General features: G+C 37.7%; 1 protein-coding gene across 3 annotated transcripts in view; it reads left to right on the top strand.

The window, feature by feature from the left end:
- MIGA1 (mitoguardin 1) overlaps window positions 1-13966 on the top strand; it is a 96988-nt gene extending 83022 nt beyond the window's left edge. For all 3 annotated transcript variants that reach the window (XM_012500378.2, XM_030825157.1, XM_030825156.1), the window contains 4 exons: window positions 543-677; window positions 2993-3046; window positions 7449-7565; window positions 9256-13966. In XM_012500378.2, the coding sequence (XP_012355832.2) occupies window positions 543-677; window positions 2993-3046; window positions 7449-7565; window positions 9256-9474 (525 nt within the window). In that variant the 3' untranslated portion in view covers window positions 9475-13966. The remainder of the gene's footprint in view (window positions 1-542; window positions 678-2992; window positions 3047-7448; window positions 7566-9255) is intronic.
- Window positions 13967-14346: the final 380 nt, after the last annotated feature.

Here is a 14346-nt window from a genome sequence, read left to right as displayed (position 1 = left end):
CTTTCCCCTGTTTCATTCTCCATATTTCTGCCAAAATGATACAGCACACTATACTTTTTCCTTTATTGTGCTTCACACAGTTCATAATGGGATATTTGTAGGATTATTTTGTTGCTGTTTTCCCCACTATACTCTAGGCATCTGATTTGCTTACTCTAGAAGTCTGAGCACTTTGTACAGCATGTAGTATGTAGAGTGTGCATGAATGAATGAAAGAGCAAGATGTTCATGATCTGGTGGGGAAGACAGGCACATATACCAGTAACTAAATAGCAAGGCAGAGTGAGCATCCTGGATGTTATAATAGAAGTGTGAGCAAAGGACTCCTAGAATAGAGAGGAGGAGAGATTATTTTCACTTGAGATCTGAAATCGTAATTTCTAGTGGTGAGTTTTCATATTTATCTCTCCTTTTATTTTTTATTTTTGAATAAGCTGATTAAAAAAAAAACCCTGCTGTTATAAAACCGTAAAGCCCTGGCTCAGATTTTATTTCAGCTCTATGTAATAATCATTTCTGTTTCAACTCATAATCTAATGCAGGTGAAAAATCTAAATTTTTATGATGTTGTTCTGGATTTTATATTAATGGATTCCTTTGAAGATTTGGAAAACCCACCCACATCCATACAGAATGTAGTAAATAATCGATGGCTAAACTCATCCTTCAAAGAAACAGTAAGTGGTGGTTGACCTTTCTCAGCCTTTTAAGTTTGATTAAAAAGTAAGGCTGGGCGCGGTGGCTCACGCCTGTAATCCCAGCACTTTGGGAGGCCGAGGTGGGTGGATTACCTGAGGTCAGGAGTTTGAGACCAGCCTGGCCAACATGGTGAAACCCCATCTCTACTAAAAATACAAAAAAAAATTAGCTGGGCATTGTAGCAGGCACCTGTAATCCCAGCTACTTGGGAGGCTGAGGCAGGAGAATTGCTTAAACCCGGGAGGTGGAGGTTGCAGTGAGCCGAGATTGAGCCATTGCACTCCAGCCTGGGCAACAAAAGCAAAACTCTGTCTCAAAAAAAAAAAAAAAAAAAAAAAAAAAGTGGTTGGCTGGGTGCAGTGGCTCACACCTGTAATCTCAGCACTTTGGGAGGCCGAGGCAGGTGGATCATTTGAGGTCAGGAGTTCGAGACCAGCCTGGCCAACATAGCGAAAGGCTGTCTCTTCTAAAAATACAAAAATTAGCTGGGTATGGTGGTGGGCACCTGTAATCCCAGCTACTCAGGAGGCTGAGGTGTAATAATCACTTGAACCCAGGAGGCAGAGGTTGCAGTAAGCTGAGATCATGCTGCTGCACCCCAGCCTGGACAACAAAAGTGCAGCTCTATCTCAAAAAAAAAAAAAAGTCAAAACTGGGTAGATTGATAAGATTTACATATACATCTGTCTGTGAAATAATGTATGGAAACTGAGCTCATCCTTTGATATTCAGCTCAGGCATATATGGTATAACATCTTCAGATGAAATTCTCTTTCCAGCTTCTCTTGTTTTTTGTTCTCAAACCTGTTTGACATTGGTTTTTGTTGGGCTTTAAGTGTGCAACTGGAAGCAAAGTAGGGTGGATACATTTTATGATGCAATTTGGATACCTTTAAAAAAATGTTCCAGTTGGCAATTTTACAATTATTTTGGAACTTACTGATATTAAACTTAAAAGCATTTTAAATAAATTCATTTTTCCTCAATTAATTATGTTTTAATAATAAAAGGTACATGTTCTCCATTTCTGTATAACTGATTTGGTAAAGTGACCTTGATCAAAGCTGGGTCATGCCAGAGTAGGGTCAGATTTTTCTTTTTTTTTGGAATCACCTCCAAGGGTCAGATTTCTTCAGGATCCACTGGGTGCTTTTGTCCTGTCATGGTTGTATTTCCTAGTTCTTTATTTGGATCAAACTGTTAGCTCTATTCACAAATATTCCAATAGTACTATTCTTGAAAAAAAATTACTTTAGGCCAGGTGCAGTGGCTCACGCCTGTAATCCCAGCACTTTAGAAGGCCGAAGCAGGCGAATTACTTGAGCTCAAGAGTTTGAGACCAGCCTGGGCAACATAGTGACACCTCGTCTCTATAAAAAAAAATACAAAAATTTGCCAGGTGCAGCAGTGCATGCCTGTGGTTTTAGTTACTCAGGAGGCTGAGGTGGGAGGTTCACTTGAGCCTTGGAGGCGGAGGTTGCAGTGAACCGAGACCACTCCTTTGCACTTCAGCCTAGGCAATGGGAGTGAAACCCTGTCTCAAAAAAAAAGAAGAAGAAAAATTACTTTATTATTATACATAGAATATTTATTTGTGTATGTGAATTCTATATACACATATTTTCACTTTTTTCCCTTAATGAACAGAACTTTAAAACTCTGAAAATTGAATCTCCTTTGTTGCAGAGTGCAGTCTTTTTCCTTTAGTGGCTTTGTGTTTAAATTTTTAAATATTATTTTACGTTTTTTTTTTTGCCCTTACAACATACAGCTTTGCTCATGATTTAAAAATTTATAAAAATGAAATACCTTTTCATTAATATTTTCAAACAATGTGAGGACCCTGACTAGTTTTGTTTTTTGTTTGTTTGTTTGTTTGTTTGTTTTGAGACAAAGTCTCGCTCCGTTGCCAGGCTGGAGTGCAGTGGCGCGATCTCTGCTTACTGTAACCTCCGCCTCCTGGGTTCAAGCAATTCTCCTGCCTCAGCCTCCCGAGTGTCTGGGTCTACAGGCGTGCGCCACCATGCCCAGCTAATTTTGTTTTGCATTTTTAGTAGAGATGGGGTTTCACTATCTTGGCCAGGATGGTCTCCATCTCTTGACCTCGTGATCCACCCGCCTCAGCCTCCCAAAGTGCTGGAATTACAGATGTGAGCCACTGTGCCCGGCCGACTAGTTCTTATTAGTGATGAATGTATTGAATGTTTTAGACCCATAAACTTTGAATTTCTAATAAAAATGGAAATGTTTATATAGCTGTATATAAATCTTTCTTTTCTCTGCATGTATTTAGGCTGTGGCTTCAAGTTGTTGGTCGGTGCTGAAACAGAAAAGACAACAGATGAAGGTAAAATTCATTATGCCCTGAATTCCTTTGTTAAATCATTTAAGGATTCTGTCAAAGAAGCTTCTGAGTCACTTCTCCAGTGGGAATTGGCAGCTGTAGGAGGGGTAGGAGGGACTGTCCCTCAGGCTAGATGAGTGACTTGCTGGTAGTGGGTTGGCTTCTTTTTTGAAGGCCTTCTTCCTCATCCTTAGTATTGAGGCATGCATGTCTTTCAGCTAACTGGGAGAGGGGTTTCCAGTTGGAAACAGCTCTGATGAGTTTTAGGTTTTTGTTTTTTCTCTTAATGATATTAATTTTTTTTTTTTGAGACAGTCTGTCTCTGTTGTCCAGGCTGGAGTGCAGTGGCGTGATCCTGGCTCACTGCAACCTTCGCTTCCGGGGTTCAAGCAATTCTCCTGCCTCAGCTTCCTGAGTAGCTGGGACTATAGGTGCCCGCCACCACACCCGGCTAATTTTTGTATTTTTAGTAGAGACGGGGTTTCACCATGTTGGCCAGGCTGGTCTCAAACTCCTGACCTAAGGTGATCCGCCCGCCTCGGCCTCCCAAAGTGCTGGGATTACAGGCGTGAGCCACTGTACCTGGCCAGTATTTTTTTACAGCTCTTTAATATAGTGGATTCCACTTCATTTAATCCAATTAAGAAATAAAGATTTGATTCTAATAGCTGCTTTATTCAATTTGGAGCCCTTACAAATAAAAAGTCTCAGAGTTTATATCCTGCCTCCACGCCTCACACCCTGTAACCCGTCTTACCTGCTAAGCATTGTTTTTCTCATACACTCCTAGTAGTAAAGGGCAAGGACTCTCGAGTGAGACTACTGGGTTCAAATGCCACATACTAGCTATGTGACCTTAGGCAAGTTGCTTACCTTCTCTATGCCTCAGTTTCCTTATCTCTAAAAATAGAATAGTAATAGTATCTACCTCATAGTGTTTTGTTTTGTTTTAGAGATAGGGTCTTGCTCTGTCATTCAGGCTGGAGTGCCGTGGCATGATCATAGCTCACTGCACCCTCTATAACTCCTGGGCTAAAGCAATCTTCCTGCCTCATCCTCCCTGACTTGCTAGGACTACAGGTGCACACCACCATGCCTGGCTGATTTTTTATTTTTTTGTACAGTTGAGGTCTTGCTGTGTTGCCCAGGCTGGCCTCAAACTCCTGGCCTCAAGTGATCTTCCAGTCTCGGCTTCCGAAAGTGTTGGGATTACAGGCGTGAGCCACTGTGCCTAGCCCTCATAGGGTTTCTTGAAGATTCAATGTGAAGTGCTTAGAATAGTGCTTGGCATAGTGCATTAAGCAAGTATTGACTATTACAACATTATTATTTGCCCAAGGACCTGTAGTATTTTATCATATCCATATTTTCCAATCTTATAACTTTGAGACAGTATTGCCTGTTGCAGTGATTTTAAAGTATAGTCCTCACAGCATCTTTAGAATGTGCTGGTAGAAATAATTCTGGAGCCCCTGTGTTTGAATAATTCTTATTTAAAATGATTCCAGAGACCCATATTTTAAGCAGGTTTCCTTAATGATGATGATGAACTCTAACGTTAGGACTAGGAACAGACTTGTATACGTGGGTTTGATTCTCACACTAGCTAGCATGATTACAGTAAGTTACTGACCATCAGCTGACCCTCAGTTTTCCCATTTGCAAAATGGTGTTAATGCCTACTTAATAGGACTGCGGTAAGGATGAAAGTGATGATATCAGCAAGCTTAATTTAAACATTAAACATTTAAAGAGTTTAGTAAGTGGTAGTTATAATAATAATGATATATTATTACATGTCTAACTTTATTTTTCTACTTCTTAGAATAAATATTGTACTTTTTTTTCTTTTTGAAACGGAGTCTCACTCTCGCCCAGGCTGGAGTGCAATGGCACGATCTCAGCTCACTACAACCTCTGCCTCCCAGGTTCATGTGATTCTTCTGCCTCAGCCTTTCAAGTAGCTGGGATTACAGGCGGTTGCCACCATGCCTGGCTAATTTGTGTATTTTTGGCAGAGATGGGGTTTCATCATGTTGGCCAGGCTAGTCTCAAACTCCCACCTTCAAGTCATCCACCTGCCTTGGCCTCCCAAAGTGCTGGGATTTCAGGCCTGAGCCACTGCGCCCAACCTATAACTTTCTATATTCATAGATACCTATATGTCTCACCTCTTGGGAACTATTTCCTATACCTGAAATGCCAAATTCCCTCTGTACTTAAATAAATCTTACCCATCATTGAGCTCAGCTCACATTATTCCTTGCTGAAGTGTATCTAGTTTGCTTCAGCCCACACTAAGTTCCCACTTCTCTGAACTCATAATACACTTCAAGTCTGTGGTATTTAGAACTTTACTATATGTAGAACATACTTTTTGGCCCTCACTAACTAGCTGTGTGTGAATTACGGCAGTTTATTTAACCCCTCTCCAATATCACTTTTCACATGTTTAGAATGATGTTAACATGACATACTTTTGAAGGAACGTTTTAGTAAATTAAATAGAAACTAGCACATTTTCTAGAATATAATGGGTACTCGTTACATGGTAACTGCTGCTATCTTGTATTTTAAAAATGAGGTTTAGGCCCGGCACAGTGGCTCTTGCATGTAATCCTAGCACTTTGGGAGGCCAAAGAGGGTGGATCACCTGAGGTCAGGAGTTCGAGACCAGCCTGGCCAACATGGCGAAACACTGTCTCTAGTAAAAATTCAAAAATTATCTGGACATGGTGGTACACGCTTGTAATCCCAGCTACTCGGGAGGCTGAGGCAGGAGAATTGCTTGAACCTGGGAGGCAGAGGTTGCAGTGAGCCAAGATAGTGCCACTGTACTCCAGCCTGGGCGACAGAGTGAGAGACTCCGTCTCAGAAAACAAAAAAAAAAGAAAAGAAAATGAGGTTTAGAAGATTGTCTTAGAGACTGTAAAATAGAAAATAACCCCCCTCCCTCCGCCAGGAGACAGAATCTTCTGTCGTCAGGCTGTATAACAAATCCCACAGTGTGTTATTTAACAAGGGAAATTCAAAAAGTTATTATAAATATAAACTTAAGAGTTTCCTAAAACACAGCTATATGAACTAATACTTCACAGGAAGAGGCAATTACACAATTAAATGCTTAAATAATATAGGGTTCCTTAGTTAAAAGTTAGGATTCTAGTAAGAGTAATTTAGCTTAATCATTTTACTAGTTGTTTTTTTTTTTTTTTTTGGTCAGTTAATATGATCAAGTGATTGAGTTGGGCTTTTAAATAGCTAAAACTATGATAGTCTTAATAATCATAAAACTTATACAACTAAGGAACACCGTAGCATTCTTTTTGATGCTTGGTTGCAAAGCTAATATGATTGCCCCCCTGCTTTTTTTTTTTTTTTTTTTTTGAGACAGAGTCTTACTTTGTCACCCAGGCTGGAGTACAGTGGCATTATCTTGGCTCACTGCACCCTCCAACTCTTGGGTTCAAATGATCCTCCCACTTCAGCCTCCGGAGTAGCTGGGACTATAGGTACACACCACCACGCCTGGCTAACTTTTGTATTTTTTGTAGAGACAAGGTTTCACCATGTTGCCCAGGCTGGTCTCAAACTCCTAGGGTCAAGTGATCCACCTGCCTTGGCCTCCCAAAAGTGTTGGGATTATAGATAGGCATGAGCCACCATGCCTGGCCGGATTGCTTTTTTATGAAGCATATTTATGAGGTAAAAACAACTTTTCAGGGCGGGGTGTGGCAGCTCACGCCTGTAATCCCAGCACTTTGGGAGGCAAAGTAGGGAGGATTGCTTGAGCCCAGGAGTTCAAGACCAGCCTGAGCAACATAGTGAGACCTGTTTCTACTAAAAATAGAAAAAATTAGGCAGGAGGGGTGGCGTGCACGTGTGGTTCCAGCTACCTGGAATTTTGAGGTGGGAGGATCACTCAAGCTCGGGAAGTTGAGGCTGCAGTGAGCCATGACTGCACCAGTGCACTTCACCCTGGGCTACAGAGTGAGACCCTGTCTCAAAAAAACAAACAACAAATGTAGAAATGTGTCTCAGCACATATGAAACTATTGGCTAGGATATGAAATCTACATAAAACATTCTATGACTCTAAAGGTTACTTGTAACCTTATTAACTTTAATAGCATGGCTCATGACTGACTCTTGGTTTGCCCTCAAAAAGAGCTAGTCATGCGCCCTGCACTGTAGTGCGTGCCTGTAGTCCCCACTGCTCAGGAAGTTAAAGCCGGGGGATTGCTTGAGGCCAGGAGTTTGAGGTGTTGCTAGACTCTGGTTCTAAAAAACAAATTTTCTTAAACTCCCACTGGTCATATAATGAATAGCAACTTCCATTTCTGTACTAGAGAAGGCAAATAACAAGAAGGTAGAAATAACTTGATTCTCCTTTACTTCCCAACAGATCCCAGATGGATTTTTTGCCCATTTTTATGCCATTTGTGAACACATCAGTCCTGTCCTAGCCTGGGGCTTTTTGGGTCCTAGAAATTCTCTCTATGATTTATGTTGCTTTTTTAAGGTATGTTCAGTCATTGAATCATTTCTCTTTTTTTTTCTAAATCAAAAAGGAGATACGGTTTTATTCTGTTTTGTTTTGCTTTTGTAGAAGAACAAATGTTACTTAAGAGTAAAGTTATAAAAGTCACCTCAATTCAGCATTTAAATGCCAGTGTTAAATATTTTTGGAATTTTATAATACCACTATTATTATAAAGGACCAGTATTTTATAGATTTGGTGCTTTATTCTGGAATAGACTCAGCATATCCATTCACCTTATCAATTCCCTAATGCAAGGGATACATGGTCTTGCACGGTGTTGCCATGTGACAGTCAAATCAATGTAGATAGTTGGTTCTTCAGACCTGGGCACTTTTGAAACTTACAGACAATATCCACCTTTATTGCACATGTGGTAATATAGAATAAGTTGTGGTTAAAGGTGAGATGAATGATAAAATCCAAGTTGTGAGAAATAAAATGGGGGTTTAACATTATCTCCCAATGTCAGCAGTTTTAGTTTGCCAAAATACAAGTTATAGCTCCTTATAGAATTTTCTGGCTGGCAAAGTCTCTCTATGTAATAGTCTTGAGTTTAGGCTGCATTTCAAGGAGCAAATAAAAGTAAACATAATTGAGTATGAATTTGAAAGTCTGGATGTTTTACTATACCATTCATTTTTTAAAATTATGTTTATATGCTGTCAAGGTAATATTTTTATAAATGGTTTAGAAAATGTTTATTTTACTGTCATTCAGAACACGTTGATTTTTGTAGTTTACTTGACCACCCAAATGTAAGGTATGTGTTTTAGGGGTTGGGAATTAAGTCTGTCATCCGTGAGCATTCTGACTTGGGGCAAATCATTCTTTGATGTTCCTTTTCTTTATCTATAAAATGAGGGAGCCTAACAGGTTGATTGCTAATGACCCTTTCAGATATAAAATCCAGTGAATCAATGAAGTGTGTCTTCTTAGTACTTCTTCATAACGTTTGGAAGATATGTTATTAAGAAAGAAGATAGAAATTAAATATTCCTGTTTTTCGCTCTTTTAAATTACTTTTTTTCTATTATGGTGACATAACAGCTGAGACTTAATACTTATTAGTATACAGTTTGCTTACAGTGAGTTTCAGTATACATAATAACTTACTGAAATGAAATATACTTCAGGATCTACCACTGATTTGAGACCTGAAATGTTCTTTATTTTTCATGTGCCTTAAGGGTTTTTCTTGCACAAAACTAAAAGCACATTTAAAATTATAATGTATTATTTTATTATTATTGATTTAAAACTATTACTGGGAATAGTTTATTCTCTTGTCTTAGAGTAGAGGCAATGCTCAAAGGTCACATTGAAGGGAAAGGACTAATAACCCCTTACATTTAAACAGTGCTTTAGAGTTTACAAGCACTTCTTATAGATTATCTTTTTTTAAATGTTTCCCCACCTTTTCATGGTATCATGTCATCCCTGAGTAGTAAGTAGGATGGGTGGTATTAGCCCTATTTCACTGAAAAGGAAAATGAGCCCCAAAAAAGGAAAGAAATCACTTGTGCAAGGTCTCTTTTCTAATGAGATATGAAACGAGCACTGGAAGTCAGGTCTTCTGATTCCTGATTCAGTGCTCATTATAATATTAGAAGCTTTTTCAATGTAACATAATTTTGGTCTAATAAATGCCAATTTATGTTCATTTTCCAGAATCAAGTTCTTTTATTTCTCAAAGACATTTTTGACTTTGAGAAGGTGCGCTATTCAAGTACAGAGACTTTAGCTGAAGACCTCATGCAGTTACTCATTCGCCGCACTGAGCTTTTAATGGCCTATCTTGAAGCAGATGCCCTGAGGCATACGAGTAGTTGTCTAAGTAGTCATGGCCATGTTATGTCCACTGGGCTACTGGAAGCCAAAGTACAATAAGTACCATAAGAATCATACAGTTTGAGTGTGCTATGAAATATTTTAAGGTAACTATTGATTTTGCAACATATATTACAAAATTAACAGAGTTGGTGCATGTGGATTCAGGGAGGAAAAAAAATCTACTAAAAAATGAGCAACTGTACTGTATTTATACAGAAATTCTGTCATTGAATTCCTGTGTCGTGTAGTCATAGTGGCTTTTTGCATTCATTAGGTAATAATCGAAGTTGTGAAATGTATGTTTTACAGAAATATCGCTTGAATTGAAGCCAATATTTGTGAGTTAATTGGTTTGTCTTCTTGAAGCTGTCATTCTCAAAAGCTCTGTTTTTATGCCTTGTACCTTTAAAATGTACACTTTAGCCAAGGTCTTTGTGGCCCCACGTGCAAGAATATATTACTCCTAATGTCAATATATTTAACTTTGCCTAGAAACATATTTTTAATTATAAAGTTATTCATTTGTTTAATCAAGTTTAGGCAGTAATGATGTTTAATATGTACTGCATACATTATTGCTTGTGCATTTGCTTATGTATTTGAATCAAAGAAATTGTAATCACTGAATATTGCTATAGAACATTTAAATGGGCCACTTGTAGTGGCTCATGCCTATAATACTTTGGGAGGCTGAAGCAGGAGGACAGTTTGAGGCCAGGAGGTTGAGACTAGCCTGGACAACATAAGGAGATGCCTGTCTCTACAAAAACATAAAAATAAATTAGCTGGTATCAAGCAGAGTTCGATGGAAATATTAAAAATTTTTTTAAAAAGAAAAATAGGCTGGGTGTGGTGGTTCATGCCTGTAATCCTAGCACTTTGGGAGGCCAAGGTGGGCGGATCACCTGAGGTCAGGTGTTTGAGACCAGCCTCACCAATATGGTGAAACCCCGTCTCTACTAAAAATACAAAAATTAGCCAGGCGTGGTGGCAGATGCCTGTAGTCCCAGCTACTCGGGAGGCTGAGACAGGAGTATTGCTTGAACCCAGGAAGTGGAGGTTGCAGTGAGCCAAGATCGCACCACTGCACTCCAGCCTGGGCAACAAAGTGAGACTCCATCTCAAAAAAATAAATTAATTAAATTAAATTAATTAGTTGGGTGTGGTGGCATGTGCCTGTGGTCCCAGCTACTTGGGAGGCTGAGGTGGGAGGATCACTTGAGTCCAGAAGGTCAAGGCTGTCATGAGCCGTGATTGCATCACTGCACTCCAGCCTGGGCGACAGAGCAAGACCCTATTTCAGAAGTGAATAAATAAAACAAATAAAGCATTTAAATGAATTAACATTGAGAAATTTCCAATTTACAAATTTATATTAACTGTAGTTGCCAAAATATGTTACTGTTGGTCCTGTAAGTTACAAAGAGACTGAAGAACTTTCTTTTTATACATTAGAGCATTTTCCCCTGGAATGAGTATTGATTAAGAAGATAACATTTATTAATTAATAAAGGCAATTTAAAACTTAGTGTTATTTGAAGACTGTCAGCATCTGAAGGTATGAAACTTGGTGCAGTAACATAATTCCTCCTTTCTCCTACAAAACTTCCTTTTAGTTATTCCCACCGAAAACTCAGCCCAGTGGGAATTTGTCATATTATCCCCATGTTTTAAAAATATTCATATTTTGAATCTTATTGACATTTTAAAGAAGGGTTTTTTCCTCCCTTCGATGTAAAACAAAAATATTTTTAATGATGTGGAAGTATATATTTCATGTTCATTATGATAAATCTACAAACAAATGAATTGTTTTTATGGGTGGAGTTCTTCTATAAGGGTATATTAAATGCTTTCAGAGTTGTATTAATTTTGTTTCTAAATAATATACCACTTATTTGGAGTGGCTAACTCAGTATGTAAGTAGATTAGATTTGTTGATTTTGCCCCTAAAACGGGCTTTATTCATTTTAGGAGTGAGTTGCACAAAAGGACCTAAAATGCATTGTTTTTTTCCTTCTTTTAAGAGATGGGGTCTTGCTCTATTGCCCAGGCTGGAGTGCAGTGTGCTGTCATACATAGCTCACTGCAGTCTCCAACTCCTCATACCAGAGGCATGTGTCACCATGTCTTATTCCTAAAATGCATTTTTAAAAAGCAAATGTTTAGATAAAAGTGCCTAGTTTCTGATTAATAAATAGAAGATGAAAAAAGTTGGGGGGGGGAAGCATAATCTTTTGAGATTTGTAATTTTCTGTATGTGCCACGTTTATGTAAATTAACTACAAAATATGGAATTCAGGATCATGCTGTTTTGCATGTATTTTATAGGTTATATAGCATGAAACATACAGATTATCACTGTTCTTTAGTATATAGCTCCTTGCCTTTTCTTACATAGATGCTTAATTTAACAATTACCTATTTATAATTCTTATTATTGACGGGAATATTATTAGAAGTACCAAAACTAAAAATTCCATTATGTACTGTTTACTTTTTATTTAATATTACATGTTTTTACCTTGTGGTATCTTTGGTCTTGAATGATACACACACATATGTGTGCGTGCACATGCATTTCATTACTGTGTAGACAAGACAGTTATTGCTTATATTAATTTACCCGTTTGAGGGCAGAGTGTTTTAAGCTGTGGTTTTATAAGCAAAGCTGTAAGTAAATGTAATTTATTTTAGAAAGATATTATTTGAAATCAATTTTGAAGAATTGCACTATTTGATAATGCTGCTACTACATGAGATAACTCTGGGGAATTAACTTTATGAGATAAGATGAATGGCTTTCTAGAAGGTGTTGCTTTTTGTTTTGTTTTTCTTTTTCTTTTTTACATTTCATCTTAGAAAAAGTTGCTTATATTCATCAGGTTGGTTTCTCAAATTCAGTGTTTGAGTTTGTTTCTGGTCAGTTCAGTAGCTGCTACTTTAGCAAGATGTGGCCTTTCACAAAAGAGGTAAGAGTGACCAAATAGTATTTTAGGACAATAAGTATAGGAAAAACCTCTGTATTGTAAGAGAAGAAACTTGAACTTTTTAAAGGAAATGTCCGCTTGAAAAGAACATTTCTGACTGCATGCAGAAGGGTACTTAAGACATATATAACAGGCCAGGTGCAGTGGCTCACGCCTGTAATCCCAGCACTTTGGGAGGCCCAGGTGGGCAGATAACCTGAGGTCAGGAGTTTGAGACCAGCCTGACCAACATGGTGAAACCCCATCTCTACTAAAAATACAAAATTAGCCGGGCATGGTGGCACATGCCTGTAATCCCAGCTACTCGAGAGGCTGAGGCAGGAGAATCGCTTGAACCCGGGAGGCGGAGGTTGCAGTGAGCCGAGATTGTGCCATTACACTCCAGCCTGGGCAACAAGAGTGAAACTCTGTCTCAAAAAAAAAAAAAAAAAAAAAGATATATATAATGGTTTCCATTTGCCTTAAAATTGAGTTAAATAGCAAAGCAATGTTTTTAAAAATGATTAGTTTAGAGCCTTTTAGGGTAAACCCTGTTTAAACACTTAATCATGGAATTGCCCTTGCCACCATGAGCTCTACCATCCACTTCCATATGTAAATTATAAGAGGGACTTCAATTAAGTCAGTCCTGAGAAAATATCCTTTTTTCTAGAAGAAAGAAGATAAATTTTGAGGTAATTTACATTTGGTATTTCTTTTAATTTCATTTTTTGTATTTTGATTTCTCTACATTTTTGTCCAACTAAAAGAGTACTTATTTCTTCTTGAAGGTTAACATTATGTTTATTAAGTATCAAAATGGAATTATCTTTTAAAAAAGAAGACAAGTTTTCCATACTATCACAGTAAGCTCCAAAGAACTTTCTGTCTTTGTCATAAAGTAGTATTCTTTATTTGCGTCCATTTACTATGATTCTGTTAATTTGTTGAATTAAATGCCTTTATAAAAATATTTACAAATGTTTTCTTGCCTTAAAATGTAACATTTTCTACTTAAATTTAATTTCCAAGAGTGATTATTTGTATTACAAAGGAATTCTTCATAATTCCTGTAAGCCTAGGAAATAGGAATGCCAAAGTAACATTTAATTGTACTTCTCTATAACTTTTCATAATCAGAAATTTTAAATTATGTTTATATAACTCATTTACTTTTATTTTAATGTGAATATATATTCAGAAATTATTTGATGTAAATTTCAAAATGATAGGAATTAAGCTGAATTTTAATTTTTTTTGCTTAGATTAAGAAATATGTATGTGAAATTTAAGAATTTATATAATCTGTGATTAGTGGAAATAAGAACATCCCTACTTTGTTCCTAATGAGTATATTATGTTATTGTTTTGTTTAGTTTGAGAACAACCATGTATTAGCTTTACTTAGCTGATATCAGTAAATGTTTCTGTTTCCTAAATGTAAGGACTGTACTCATTAATTTGTGTAAAAGTAAGACACTACAGTAGCAGAAAAAATTGCACTGGCTCTTTAGCCAAAATAAGCACTGTAACATGGATGTATTACTATTACTGCCAAATAAAAAACTGATGGTATGTCTTGCTGATGTATTGAATATTTTAAACAATGTTAATATATAATTATGAAGTCACACTTGTCTCATCAGATCCTGTATGAGAATATTAAGTCTCCATAAGACCCATATGTATGGCATAGAGAACAGGACAACTGCAGAAGCATTATAATCAAATATAAAACTTTATCATTAAAATAAAAAATAAAAGGCCGGGTGCGGTGGCTTATGCCTGTAATCCCAGCACTTTAGGAGGCCGAGGCGGGTGGATCATCTGAGGTCAGGAGTTCGAGACCAGCCTGGCCAACATGGTGAAACCCCATCTACAAAAATTATCTGGGCATGGTGGCTGGCACCTGTAATCCCAGCTACTCGGGAGGCTGAGGCAGGAGAATCGCTTGAACCTA

The sequence above is a fragment of the Nomascus leucogenys genome, chromosome 12, assembly GCF_006542625.1.
Source record: "Nomascus leucogenys isolate Asia chromosome 12, Asia_NLE_v1, whole genome shotgun sequence".
NCBI classification, from domain to species: domain Eukaryota; kingdom Metazoa; phylum Chordata; class Mammalia; order Primates; family Hylobatidae; genus Nomascus; species Nomascus leucogenys.
Note: the sequence above shows the minus strand (reverse complement) of the source record. Positions and strands in the feature narration are given on the sequence as shown.